A 15,505-nucleotide genomic window follows, 5' to 3' on the forward strand; every position below is an offset into this window, starting at 1 on the left:
AGGTTCTCTCTACTATCTTTTCTACAATTAATTTTCTATTTCAGTTCAGTTTTTTCTTCTAGTTCCTAACCTGTACAAGGTATGTCCCCCCTCAAAGAAAACCTGGGAAACACAAGTCCAAATTTACAAAACAGATAAAATAGGACTGGTCATTAATAGCAGATTAAGAAAACACCATTTTATGAAGTCACTTACCAGTGCTCTTTAAAAATGGAAACTTCCCCTAGAAACTTTGTAAGATCCACCAGAACTTCTTTATTTCAACACTGTCTCAAAGAAAACAAAGTCTTTCTACAGTACATATTGTTTGCCTGAATAAAAGTCACCTTTTTTTGAGGGAAAAATATTAACTGCGAAGTATGTAAACATTTAAAAAGCTGACTTCAAAAGTAGTTTTATGAAACACAAGGGACATCTTGTAGTGTCCATATATAACTTTTTATTAAGAAAATGAACAAAATACATTCTTTCTCCATATGTACATTACATACATACATAATTCTACAACTGCAATTGTTCAGCAGATCACTTATTTATTCACAAAGCAGTGTTAACACATTCACCAAACCGGGGATCAGAACATTACTTGTACTAAGAAACAAAACAAACAAACCCCTAAAAAGTCCATACAGATAGGGCAAAAGTAAGATAAAACAGAGAGGATCATGAGGGGAATGGGGAAGATTATGGAACACACTCAACACAGCCCAACGATGACTTAGAACAATAATGATGTTAGGGGACACCTGATGCCCCAAAACATTTCTGTTTAAAAACTACAACTAGCTTATGCCAGCTGTTTCAGATTTCCCTCATGATTTCCTTTCTGATTTAGGTACTTGAGGATACAGAAGAGGAGGGTAAAGGAAGGAGTAGAACCCTGAAAGGTTGCAGTTTTTTCCTTCACATATTAAGAAAAGGATTCTCATGAAATATAAAACTCTAAATCTTAGCTGGTAACCAGAGAAATACATTTTTTGGAGAGACATTTGCTAAGCACATTAAGGGAACTCTTGTTTCAAGGACTCCTTATTTATATACTTACGTTCATTTCATCTGTTTTACTTTGCTCTTCTCTGCTTTTCCTTTGGCCTTTGAAAAGTACCTCATCCTTTTTAGGTGTGAGTTTAATTACGGTTATATTAAAAAGTCCATCTAAACAGAAAGCTCTTCATGGGCATGAATATGCTCCAAATGTCTATAATGGTGCATAAAGGGCTTAAAAATTCAAATTAATCTTAGAGATAAAATTTCCAATGACCTGAACAAGGCAGATCCCTATAGCTTTTGGGTAGTATCTTACATGTATAGTTTAGGCTTAAGAGATACATATCAACAGAATTATTTTCAGACTGTCTAGAAAAGGGCAATGCTTTAAAGGAATATAGTAAACGTAGAGAAAAATGCTTGCAGACAGTGAGGAATGGCTGTGTCAAAATTTTTTTTTTTTTACTTTTTCTGGCCTTTACCATGTTGGATAACAGAAGGAAGTCAGGAAAAATAAAATGAGTAAGTCTCACCGGTTAAATATTAGTGGTGTTCCTTCTTTACACTTAGTAATTTCCTAAATTTCTATGATAAACATTTTTATAATCACAAAAATCAATAAATGTTATTATTTATTTAAAAGTCCCATAAAAGATGTTTAACACTCTCCAACTTTCAGATGAGCTGGTTGCTGTAACACCATGTTTCCAGTCCAGGGGATGTTCTAACAGAGAAGGAGCTATCCATAGCGTTAATAAGCAGACCCAGAAGGACAGACGGATTCTATTGGCTATGGATGGAGCTGTGCCTTCCTCCTCAACCTAATCTGCAGTCCAACTTTGGTTTTGAGGATCTATCTCTACCTAAAGGGATCTCAATTTCAGGCCAATAAGTATACACACACACACACACACACACACACACACACACATATACACAGACCCACCCCATCTTTCCACTGAAAAGGTGGAATCATGTTTGTTGCCAAGAACAACACAAGAAAAGGAGGCCCTAAGCTTTCCTGTACTCTTTTTCTGAGGCTGCAGACTCAGCTGTACATAGATTTTGAAGTGGTGACAGGGAAGAAATCTCATTAAAAAGAAAAACCTATCTCCATAAAAGAATCTGCTCATAGAAAAATGTCATTATTTTGCAATTTCTAAATTGAGCTATACATAAAATAAAATTAATACTATACTATTTAATTCATTCAATTCAAAAGACATTTTATGACAAGTCAAAAAAGCAAGCTGGCTTGAATAACACAATCACAGCATATCTTGGTCAGGCTAAATGTAATGCTTAAGAAAGTGAGTCCGGGCTTCCCTGGTGGCGCAGTGGTTGAGAGTCCGCCTGCCGATGCAGGGGACACGGGTTCGTGCCCCGGTCTGGGAGGATCCCACATGCCGCGGAGCGGCTGGGCCCGTGAGCCATGGCCGCTGAGCCTGCGCGTCCGGAGCCTGTCCTCCGCAACGGGAGAGGCCACAACAGTGAGAGGCCCGCGTAACGCATAAAAAAAAAAAAAAAACATATACCTTCCCCATAGACGATTACTTGCATTTAAACTTTTGGACTTTGATATCCTACTATCAAACTTGGGGTTGGGTAGACAATTACTTTAATATGTCATAACTTTGTATTCTGTGCTCTTACAAGTATAGTTAATCTGTACGGGTAAAATTAAGCTAAGCCTTTGTGAAGGTGCAAGTACCCTAAGACTTCTAAAGTAGGCAATTTAAAAAATGTAAAGTTAGTATGCTAACACATATATGGAATCTAAAAAAAAAAATGGTTCCGATGAACCTAAGGACAGGACAGGAATAAGGATGCAGATGTAGAGAATGGACTTGAGGACACAGGGAGGGGGAAGGGTAAGTTGGGACGAAGTAAGAGAGTAACATTGATATATATACACTACCAAATGTAAAACAGATAGCTAGTGGGAAGCAGCCACATAGCACAGGGAGATCAGCTCGGTGCTTTGTGACCACCTAGAGGGGTGGGATAGGGAGGGTGGGAGGGAGGTGCAAGAGGGAGAGGATATGGGGATACAAATATACATATAGCTGATTCACTTTGTTATACAGCAGAAACATAACATTGTAAAGCAATTATACTCCAATAAAGATGTTAAACAAAAAGATAAATATAAAAAATGTAAAGTTATACACCTCTGTCCTCAGTTTTCCCCCTTTTATCTTAAGAAGGAAAAAATAGCAAACTACAAGGCAATGTGATAAAACAGTCACTTGCCAAAATCTGATGGCATGGTCCTGATGGTATAAGATCCTCTCCTTTGCTGCAAAATGAATTTATAAAGCTCTGCCAGTTGCAATGGAATTGAACTTATTCTAAATAACTTCTCTAATTAATCACTTCACAGATGTGGAGGAAACCTAAAGAATAAGCCAAAATTATTAAATACTTCTATTGCCAAGCCCAGAACTCATGTATTTCCTGGAAAAGTAGAATAAACAGAGACCCTTTGGATTATGTATAATTAATTTATTTTAAAACATGGAAACTAAACTGATGTGAGTTCAATTCTGTACGGGTTAGAAGTTAAACACGAAATGACAATTTTCTTCCTATTTTAAAGGGTTAGAAAATGAACACCAACCAAATGACACTAGCTAAATTGTAACAAAGGCTTTCTTGAGATTTGTTAACAAAGGAGAGAAATTAAGCTCAAAATTGGCTACTTAACTCCTTAATCATGCACACAGGCCTGTTCAGTATATCACACAGTGTTTTTCCTTTCTGCCAATTAATTTGGCATTCATTAAGCACTGAGTGAAACTGAAGGATGATGATCTCCTTGGGCTAGTATTTGCGTGGCAGACAGCTCAGATAGCCAAACTAACCGCTGTGAATGCTAGCATCCCAGATGGTACGGAGCTGTGTTGCAGCAAGAGCTTAAACTCCATGAAAAAGCAAGTCCCCTGGGAGCCCAAAAACTGCATGTTAAAATGTTTTATTGCTGGTTTACTCTCTGAATCCTTATCAAGGAATTGGCTGTACGTAACAAACTGCTCACCTAGTTTAAGAGCTAGAGCCCATTACACTGGGTTTTCTGTTTCCAGATCTCTATCAGCTACTTGGGAGACAGTGAGGAAAGCAACTAACCAAGAAATGCTGCTTTCCAAAGACTATTCAGAACTGAGCTCTGAACCCTCTTGATAGTTTTCTCAGCACTGCTTTAAATTAATTTAGGGTTAGAAATGAAGAGCTTTCTTTCTCATTTAGATCTGTGGACCTTCAAATCCATGAGCAAAAAGCTCCTATTTTTCCTTCTTTAACATACCCTCATTCTCCTCTCTAGCTCTGTTCCTGAGGTTCAATACCTCGAAGTGAAAATGCCACAGACAGGCAAAACAGAACATTGTGTACAAATGTCTAATATTGTGTACAATAATTTATTGAGACTAAACAGCAGATAAAAAGGTAAAAAGGAAGACAAATTAGTTCATAATTACAAGTGATGTCTTACAACTGGTCTACTTCCCTACTAAACATTTCCCCCCTTTTTTGTTGTTGACCCTATAGCTCTCAGATAACATCCACATAACATTCTGTTTTCAAACAAGCTAGGCAGTGTTTGAGGACATGACAGTATATATTTGTAAATCTTATTTCCAATTAATGACTATTGTGGAAGATAAACTAGAACTACCCTTTGATTTTCAGGTTTTTAAGTTCTGAATTGGGATCCAGTTCAAGATCTATAACTTCAGAGTTCTACCTAACAGAAAACACATAGTGATATGGTTTCCCACAAGGGCATCTCTCTCTGCCCCACGAGAAAACCTGGTTTACCATAACCTCTAATGACTCCTTAGGTTAAGTGCTATAAATCTATTGTCAGAGGATTTAGCTAAGAAAAATAAAAAAATAATGGAAACAATTCACAGTATTTGTGGGATAGGAAGAAATCAAGGTTTAAAAATTATGTATAAATAAAATCTCTTAAGATAGCAGTTTTTCTGAAAGATAAAAAGAGCACCTTGTGAAGAAATCAATAAACTACAATCATGAGTCCTCCCCATCAAAACAAACGGTGGCGACATCATTCAGCTGATCTAGGTGGCTCCTAACTATTTCAACAAACTTTGAAACTTCCATCTTCAGCTGAAACACCTCTAGACTAGAAGTTTTGGGCAGCCAATGTCATTTCAGCATTAATACAAATCACAGGGAGATGTAGGCCATAGTGAAAAATCACAAAAGAATAATGTTATTTGACTAATAAGGAATACAAAAATTTTGAGTGGAAGAACCCAAAGATCTAATCTACAACTACTGTCATATGCAGACCCTCTATGATTACCCCTCTAATAACTATGAACTCTTCCTGAGGGAGCCTGCATATCTTAGATTAAGGACTATCTTAAGAATTTAAAACAGTGAAAGTTCAGGCCAGAATTTCTGCAAAAGGATGAAATTACATATGAACATGTATTCTTTAAGAAAAGAAGGGTTACAAAGGGTATATTTTTCTACAGCTAGATGACGTTGCTTAAAGTACACACTGTAATGATCCTCTCTCATAGAAATCACTTCAAACCATAATTCTCAACTGCTTTGCAACATTCAATCAGCTAGAGTTAACACAACATTCACCCAGGAAAAAATTAAATGACCCACAATTACCCAATGAATTTCATATTGTGTTAAGAATAATTATAGGGTAACTCCTTCCATGACACTGAGTTTAATTCAGAAAATAAAATCAGAAACATACTCCTTTCTAAGTGCTTTTTGATTCATTAAGCATCATTCTCAATCTCTCACCAATGATTAAGTACCTCAAACTAGTTTTTGTTTATAGATTTTAAAACTTTTATTACATGGAACTCTGTTAATGTATCTCTAAATAGCACTTTTAAGGCAGATGTGAAAAGATCCACTACAAAGATAAGCTAGCAAACCATTTATATTCAAGACATAATTCACCAAAGAATGCAGTTTACAATCTTAAACAAATCACTGAGCTCTAAAGCCAACAAGCTTTTGATAAATCAGTGTATTAACTTTCTAATGTTTTCTATCAGTTTTTACTTATTAGACATAGATAAGTCAGTTTTAATGAAAACCAGGTCTGAAAAGACAATCTTGCTAAAGGTTAATACTGTCAGCTTTAGCACAGAGTTAGGCACCCAAATCTGAATTCTTTTGCTTCACAGATTGATATATGTGAATTAATCAAGCTGGCCACATGAGGTCTCTGTCATTCCACAAAATGCAACTGCATTTTCAAAGTATCTTGCAAATCAGATAATTAATTTCTCATGAGGTATAAGCACTGAAAATGTTAGAGATCTAGTTTACTTCTAGTTTAAATTATTTCTAGTTTATTATTCTGGAATAATATATTCCATTGGAAAAAGGAGAAATGGGGATGAAACTGAAGCTAGGGATAATGACACTGAGCAAATTGTACCCCACTAACTAATGCATCTAAAACCAGGTGTTTCAATCTGGGGCTCACTAAGCTAGAATGAAATAATTTTTAAGTAGTAAAGCACAGATATTTTGCTACTTAAACAATGTATGTAAATACCAAATTAAATTATAGTATAGTGCTGGAATACTTGGAAATACATGTAGCTCCTCACTAAATATATAAACAAGTTTCATATCAGGGTTCTGATGTCGAAAGTGAGCAATGTGTCAATCTTGGTCACGGATAAAATGAATCCTATATTCTCCTGCAATCATTACCAGCAGTGCCTCATTAAGGCCCCAGGGTACAAATTTTGATTTACCTAGTCAATAACTTCCTAAATACAGTCTATGTCACTTAAGCAACACTAAACAGTTTGCTATGACTCAACCCCATTTAAACGTGTTAGTGAAAAAAAAAATTCTGTAAGTGAAGAAAAGGGAAAAGGTTCCACTTAAAGTGAGGAAAGATGAAATTAGAACAAGCATGTTTAGAAAACAACCAGTAGAGAGTCAGAGAAAAATAAGAACAAACAAAATCACTGAGTTCAAGAACTGAGTTTCCTCCAAATATGAAATCTAAGGAACGGAAAAAAATGACCCAAAAAAGCACTATAAAAATAAATGGTGGGGCTTCCCTGGTGGCGCAGTGGTTGAGAGTCCGCCTGCCGATGCAGGGGACATGGGTTCATGCCCCGGTCCGGGAGGATCCCACATGCCACGGAGCAGCTGGGCCCGTGAGCCATGGCCGCTGAGCCTGTGCGTCCGGAGGCTGTGCTCCGCAATGGGAGAGGCCACAACAGTGAGAGGCCCATGTACCGCGAAAAAAAAAAAAATGGTGGAGGAAAGCAGAATTTCATTTGGTTATGGTTTTTGAAGTGCCAGAATTCACAGTGAGCAAAACTAGAGCTTTTACATTTAGAAACTCTTATCAAGTTCTTTCCTATCAACCTGTTTCCATGAAATGAGTTCAATAGGCTACAATATTAGCGATATTAATATTTTATGTTCTTGACTGTCAAGGAAATCTTTTAATGAAACTGCCTAAGTATGTAGGTAGATTCTATTTGCTCACTTGTAAAGTCAACTGGTTATTCTGCAGCTACACAACTTGGTACTTACTGAATTATGTACTATATCTTTCACAAGGTAAGAAACAAATTTAATTGTTTAATAAATCACCACTGATCGATTTGGGATGCTTGGAAAGCCAAGCAGCCCAAGATTCAAGCCTAGAAGTAGGACAAATATACTTCTGTCCTTCCCCCAAAGACGAGAAACCATGCAATAATGACAGACTGAAGAGGGACCTCAAAGTCTCATTCCTACACATGAGACTTTTCAAAAGTGCAATTCAATTTCTTCTTTCTTTGGTAAGGCCTAATCTTGCTACTCGGGGACACAGTAAATTCTCTAAAGTCATTCACTTGGAAGAGCCACTGGACTGATGGACATTTATTATACTTAGCCTGCTTTAAGCATGGTGGGTATCAGTTGCATACAGCACACTTTTTGAGCAAATGTAAGCACTGGCCAGGTTTAAATTTCCTATGCTGCATTCCACAGCACCTCATGGAACCATACATACCACCACTCCTCACAAAAAAAGGAACAGTGGAAAAGCCCATCTGCCTTTCTTTTAGTTTAATAAAAAATATTTGCACCATTATTTTTCTTTTTCTCCATTAAAAAAGCCTGGTCTATGTGATTAATGAAATGCCTGTCAGCTGTATTCCACTGGACAACTACAAACCATTATTCTTTAAAATATCAGTATATAGAAGCAGATGTAGGGAGCTAATGTGTATGAAAATAAACAAAAATGTAGCTCTGGAACCCATCCTCCCAAATGAAAATGCTACAAACAGATAGCACACGGAAGAAACTGAAGCCCTGGTCCTGCACAGCTCTAGCAGGGGAAAGAGTCATTTTCTTCCAAAATTACTACAGAGATATCAATGAACATGCTAATCACAACTAGAATCCTCCTGCTGGTAATTTTGAGAGTGGCTCTTAAAGGTTCTGAACTATATTCTCTCCTCAGTTTAAGGTTTCTGTGACTCAAAGCTTTGTAATGTCCACTATAAAATATATCATTATAGAAATACTATATACCAATCTCAGGTAAGTGTGGGGATCAATCTCAGGTTTCACTTTTTAGTTCTATGACAAGGAGCGTAAATTAGAGCCCTCTGTTCCTCCTACTGTTTAATGTAATACAAGACTCTAGTCAACAGAGACACATATATCACTTAAACATACATCAATTGCCCTACAGAACTATACACTGTTAAGAATGAAGAGGTAACCAAATGATACATATCACTTACAAGCAGCTGTGTGATTCAAGATAAAGTGAAATGGGAAGAAAGGAGAAAGAAGAAAGGCCAAACAAACCAACAACAAAATTCCAATTCTTGTAGCACTGAGTCTGTGAACAGTGCTTACTTGCCCCAATTTTATAAAAATGAAATAAAAATCAGAAAAGGGTATACTGCCTGATTATTTTTTCTTTTATACTCATGAATTCTTAAAAGTTAAAGTAATAATATATATATATATATTTAAATGGAAAGTATACCAATTTCACTTTATTAGCCTAATTTCGGAATGGGATGAGGACTATGGGGTTGAGGTCAGGTGTGAAGGAAGAGGGTTAAAATTTGTGACAGCAAAGATCCCTTCAAAATTCTGGTGCAGTCCTCAGTCACTGCAGCCTAATTGTCAGTCAATAGAGTTGAAATCCAGAATATTGAAAGCAGACTCCTGTGCTCCATTTCTGTCCAGGTACTCTTCGGTCACAGTGTGATGAGGTCCACCAGGTTGCCTTTAGGAGGAGTCATGCTGTCAGGAAAGAAATTTACTAAGGTGTCAAAGAGCTGAGTTCTTTGAGCATAGGTGTGATCCACATCGGAAAAGCCTGGTGAAGGAGAGATATAAAGAAACTCATCCACTGTGTTTAAAACTCAACATGTAACAGAAAACCTAGTTGAGAAAAGCAGCAATGTATAATGGAAAAACCAAAACCAAATCAGGCTTTGAAACCAGACAGACATGGGTCCTGATCCCAGTTCTACTACCTAGCAATGGTATGATCTTAGGTAAGGTAATCAGCCTTTCTGCAACTGTTTCCTCAGCTATAAATCTGTGATAATCCTGTTCATGTCATAGGTTTACGGTGCAGATTAAATGCAATTATGTGAAAACCACCTAGCAGAATGACTAGTACTTTAGTAACTAATATTGATTTCTCTTCTTTTCCTTATAAGCATTTTCCTCTTCTAGTCCACTGAGGAATTTTCATTCCTCTTTTCTGACTTTTTAATGCTTTTGAGCAGTAAAAATTTTTTGATAATAAAAATATAATCAAAATGAAAGAGGTCTTTAGAAAGTAGTCTAAAATCATTAAGCCCCAGAGAGCTGCAAGATGTCTCAGAGAACTGAGTGAAAATACAGACAGCTGAGGTTAAGAAATACATCTATAATACACAGAACGATACCTGGCACATAGGAAATACCATGTATTTATGGTACTATGCATCAGGCTCTATGCTAGGCACACATCATGTGAAAAATAGAGAGCAATGTACTCCTTTTATCTAGATGAATGTTCTAGTAAAAGACATTCTAAAAAGGCTAAGATCGTTGAACCGTAAGATATTTTTCCCCCTTAATATCTAGTAAACCCTTAATTTTCAAGTTTACTCCAGCCAAGGAAATATTCAGTGAGATGACTCTTTCCTTTAGTCAGCCAGTAATAGTATTGCTCCCCCAGCTGCTTCAAATTTTTTATGCACATATGAAGAATGAAAATGAAAAAATAAACAAAGTAGTCTATTGATTTTCCCCATTCCTGAGATGGCTAACTGAATATGAGAGGGCTACTGAATGCCATCAGAAACAGAAATAGTTCCAGAAAGTTCTTTATGCCATGATAATCAGTGAAGACTATTTCAAATTGGACTGATTTTCAGTTAACTTAGAATACAGTTTTAGATGCAATCTGCCTTTTAATCTTGTAAAGAACATGAACAGAACAGAAAGAACATTGTCAAGGATACCAGTTTCCTGGAAGGAAAATAAACAATGCCTCAAGAAAGGTACATTCCTCCTTATTTAAAAAAAAAAAAAATTACTATTTTAAGTGTGAGGGCAAATGTTTACTACTTTGAGATGAGTTTTAGATTTAACAAAGCCTACTACTGTATCACAGAAATGAATGGAAGGAAATACTCCAAAATGTAAACAAAGGTTTCCTCTGAATGGTGAGATTATATTTTTTCTATTTTATGTTTTTCTGAGTTTTCTAAATTGCTTTATTTTCGACTTATTTTGAAAAATTTCAAACTCACAGAAAAGTTTCAAGAATAGTACAACAAACATTCATATACATATATCCTTACCTAGATTAACCAATTGTTAACATTTTGCCACATATTTTTTCATTCTCTCTTGTTCTCTAAGTGTGTTTGTATACCCCACTCATACTTTTTTTGTGGAACTACTTGGGAGTAAATTGTAGACATCTTCACCCCTAAATACTTGAATTCATTTCACCTAAGAACAAGAACATTCATTTAAATAACTACTATATATTAAATTTAGGAAATTTAACATTTATGTCTCAAAAATCTTTTTTATAGTCATTTTCCCCACTAATCTAAAATTCAAGATCAAACACTATATTTAGTTATCCAATCTCTTTAGCCTGGAATAGTTCCTCAACCTCTCTGTTTTTTTTTTTTGTTTGTTTGAGACACTGTTATAAAAAATACAAAGAGCAGTAATGTAGTAGAATGTATTAAATTTGGGGTGTCTGGTTGCTTCCTTATGATCAGATTCAGTTTATGAAGTTGGCAAGAACACTACATAGAGATGCTGTGTCCTTCTCAATGCATCATCTTAGGAGGCATGTGGTATCAGTTTGTCCCAATACTGAGGATGTTAACTATGATCATCTGGTTAAACTGGTGTATGCCAGATTTCTCCAATGTAAATGTGTACTTTTCTACCTTTGCAGTTAATAAAATATTGATGAGAAGATAGTTTGAAACTGTGCAAATATCCTGTTCTTCAACAGATCTGCACCCAATGATTTTAGCATTAACTGATGATTCTTGCCAAAACAATTATTATGTATATGATGGTGATTTCCTAATTCGACAATTCCTTCTAGATTCATTGGATGACATTAATTGCAAAGAAGAGTTTTCCTTTTCCTTCCTTCATTTTATTTCTCTATTTGCATTAGTATATACTCATGAATCATTTTCTTGTTCAACAGGTTATATCCATTCCTGTCGTTATTCATTTTAATACTCATATGTTCTCCCTCTGTATCTTTTTGAAATGTCCCCATTACTTTTTGAGTACATCCTTACTTTCTGGCACAGTAAGATCTCCAAGCTTATATTTACACAGCTCTGGAGTCCGCCATTTTCCCCAGGAACCCTAATTCCTTTTAGTGGCAAATGATATTTAGAAACCAAGATCAGTTGTGCTAATTGCCAGGGGTGGTGTTGTTTCTAGGCCTATACATATATGCACACATATTATACACACATCTATTTAAAAAAAAAACAAAATCATTAGTCCATGCTTTTATTGCTAATTCAGTTTTTTAAGAACCTCACAGAGTTCTTCCTCTCCTTATTCCATTCCATGTTTATAGCTCCTTTCTCCTACTAGGAAAACCTACTCCCAGCAATATTTATCCATTTGTTAAACCTAAAACACACAAAACAAGTTCCAGAATTACTATACCCAAACCATTACCAGCAAAATTCAAGATTTCCTTGCTTTTATTGTTTTTAGAATATACTTCACTGATAGTATATAGTCTAAGCTGTATTTAAAAAGGTTTAATTCTCTTTTTTCCCCTACTGTGCAATTATGTTACCAACTTGATAAACATGTCTGTTTGTTTCTGTTTGTATTCAACTTTAGGGCTTTTCACATCTTTTATTTTATTTTCTTTACTTGTAAAAATGCTGTGGTACATTATATTTTTAAGAGAAGCTACTGATTCTGTGATAGTACTCTATAAAATAATACCATTTTCATGAGATCATCAAATGATTTAGGAGGGAAGGAACAAACACTGAGTCTCTACTACATGCTAGTTTCTTTACGTATGACATTTCATTGTCACAAAAATAACCCAACAAAGCAGTTACCATAAACTCCAATTTCAGATGCAACACTTAAGAGAGTCAGTCATTTAATAAGGCATCACAGTTGGTGAGGAAAGAGAATGGAGCGTGAACCCAGGTCTGACTCCAAAGCCCATTTATTTTTATTAACTGAGTGCTTATTAAATTGTAGGCAATGTGCTAAATTCATTTAATTCTCAAAAAAACCTTTTATTTTTATTCACCTTTTACCAATAAGGAATTTGAAATTTACACTCTCATTAGATGAATGGTTAAATTATGGTAGATCCCTATTATGGAATATTGTGTATCACTTACAAATACAATAAATCTAGTAGTTTCATGTAAGCACCTCCAAGCCACATCATTAAATTTTAAAAAGTTATGTGGAGAATACATGTTTTTATATTATGTAATAAATAAAACCAGAAAACATAAAACCATACATCTATGTGTGTGTGTGTGTGTGTGTGTGTACATATATACGGTTGATCCTCATTATTCACAGATTCCATATTTGTACATTTGCTTACTTGCTAAAATTTGTAACCCCCAAATCAGTATTTGTGCCACTTTTGTGGTCACTCACAGACATACACAGAGTGGCAAAAATCTGAGTCACCACATGTAAATATATGTTCTCAACTGAGGTCAACTAGGTAATGCTCTGCCTTCTTGTTTTAGCTCTCATACTATAAACAAGTGTCCTTTTCACAGTCTACACTTGGTGTCATGTTCTTCAAATTCTGTGTTTTTTGTTGGTGACTTCACCGCTGAAAATGGCCCCCAAGTGTGGTGCTGAAGTGCTGGCTAGTGCAAGAAGGCTGCAATGTGCCTTATGAAGAAAATACAGGTTAGATAAGCTTCGTTCAGGAATGAGTTATAGTGCTCTTGGTGTGAGTTCAATGTTAATGAATCAACAGTATAAATACACAAGTAAGGTGTGTTCCTGTTGAAAGAAAGCAACATTATATTATTAATCAATTGACAAAAAGTCCGTGACAAAAGGCTTACAGGAACCTATCTCTGTATTTTCCATAGGAGCAAAGGGTCAGTATTCACCAGTTCAGTGTTACAGGTGACTTCATAGACTATTACTGTGAATAATGGGAATCAACTCTACCTGTATGTCAGTGTATAAAGATCTGCCAAATACAAGTGGTTACACTTGGAAGCAGGCAGGGACTGAGGGAAGTTGTTCAAAGAGAATCTTAATATTTTTTTAAAAATGCATTAAAAATGGGTGGGGCACCAGGAAACTCATCAACAGCAACATGACTACTTAAATGGTGGAGACAGGACAAAAAAGGTTGTACTGATTTTAAATCTCATACTCCTAATTACTGTTTCTCTCATTTTCACCATACAGTGGAATGAGGAACTTATCGCTCAGAGTAGTGGAAACTAGTAAAGCTCAATGAGAGGTAGTACAGTTAGTGATTTAGTTCTGAAGCCGAACTACTAAGGTGTGAATCCTGGATTTGCTACTCACTAGCACTATTCCTGGGCGACTTACTTTAGCCTCTCTGTGTTCCAGTTTCTTCACATATAATAAAAGGGGATCACATTAGTGCTACTTCATAGGGTTATTATGAAGATTAAGTGAGTTATTACATGTAAAGTGTTTAGAATAGTACCTGGCCCCACAGTAAGTGCTCAATAAATAATAGCTATCACTTTATCATTACTATTGTGACTGAAGACAATGACTGCTCTAAAAGAAAGTGACCTATTAGAAATATACTTTTTAAAAAATTTTTTTCAAAAATTTATTTTATTTATTCATTTTTTTGGGCTGCATTGGGTCTTCATTGCTGCGCACAGGCTTTCTCTAGTTGTGGCAAGCGAGGTCTAATCTTTGTTGTGGTGTACGGGCTTCTCACTGCAGTGGCTTCTCTTGTTGCAGAGCACGGGCTCTAGGTGCGCAGGCTTCAGCAGTTGTGGCACGTGGGCTCAGTAGTTGTGGCTTGCAGGCTCTAGAGCGCAGGCTCAGTAGTTGTGGTGCACGGGCTTAGTAGCTCTGCAGCATGTGGGATCTTCCCGGCCCAGGGCTTGAACCCGTGTCCCCTGCGTTTGCAGGTGGATTCTCAACCACTGTGCCACCAGGGAAGCCCCAGGAATATACTTTTAAGTTAACATCCTATACAGGCTAGGTAGCTTTTCCTATTTATGGTAATAAGGAAGAAATAGCAAGAATTCTCATTTTTCTCCTAGATAGAAGTTTCTTTGTGTTTACGTTTCTTATTTCTAAAATAAACTCATTATTATATAAAAATCACCTATAAACATGTGGGCTAAAGACAGGAGGCTGAAGAAAGTCTCTTGCTGAAATCTAAGTTTGGTGGATTTAGTACAAGTATAAAGGCTAAAAGGGCACAGTAAATGCTGTGAAACCCCTAAGGCTCCCCATTCACAAATGTCAACACACTGCCAAAGAGCACTGTACTTTAGACATAAAATATTTTAAACAGCTGTCTGAATTCATACTTGCACATTGCATACGGACTATAAAACTTCTAAAGAAAGGTGTGAAGACCAAGAAAGGCAATATGCTTCTACAGACCAGATTTTCCCTGTCACATACCTTGCTGAAAATATGCTCTTAAAATTAGCAGAAAGCCCAAGTTCAAGCTTCAAAGTGCCCACAGCCACAGACACAGACACAGTAGCTCTAAGCTAAAGATCCCCAAAGGTTATTTTTCTCCGAAGTCAGTCATTTTTCAAAACTAAGATAATGCCAGCTGTTTGCAAATCATTTTCCATCTTTCTAAATCTTTATATTACATATAACATTAGTAAATACTTTAATTCTAAGAGGTTAAGATAAACTGGATGAATTCTGAAGGAAGTCAGACAGTTTGGTTGAGCCAATTTTGGCAGGACATAATTTAGAAAATATTCAGTCATCTATACATGAAAAGTGT

General features: G+C 36.1%; 1 protein-coding gene across 8 annotated transcripts in view; it reads right to left on the bottom strand.

Moving 5' to 3' along the window:
• Positions 1-419: 419 nt before the first annotated feature.
• The window catches only part of MKLN1 (muskelin 1), a 215,527-nt gene continuing 200,441 nt past the window's right edge, over positions 420-15,505 (bottom strand). For 5 of the 8 annotated variants that reach the window (XM_032642160.1, XM_032642153.1, XM_032642154.1 and 2 more), the window contains exon 18: positions 420-9,349. In XM_032642160.1, the coding sequence (XP_032498051.1) occupies positions 9,228-9,349 (122 nt within the window). In that variant the 3' untranslated portion in view covers positions 420-9,227. Of the gene's footprint in view, positions 10,987-11,057; positions 12,157-15,505 lie in introns of those variants that run through there. The other 3 variants (XM_032642158.1, XM_032642155.1, XM_032642156.1) reach the window with 3 other exon arrangements.

This window comes from Phocoena sinus, chromosome 9, assembly GCF_008692025.1.
Source record: "Phocoena sinus isolate mPhoSin1 chromosome 9, mPhoSin1.pri, whole genome shotgun sequence".
Lineage (NCBI taxonomy): Eukaryota > Metazoa > Chordata > Mammalia > Artiodactyla > Phocoenidae > Phocoena > Phocoena sinus.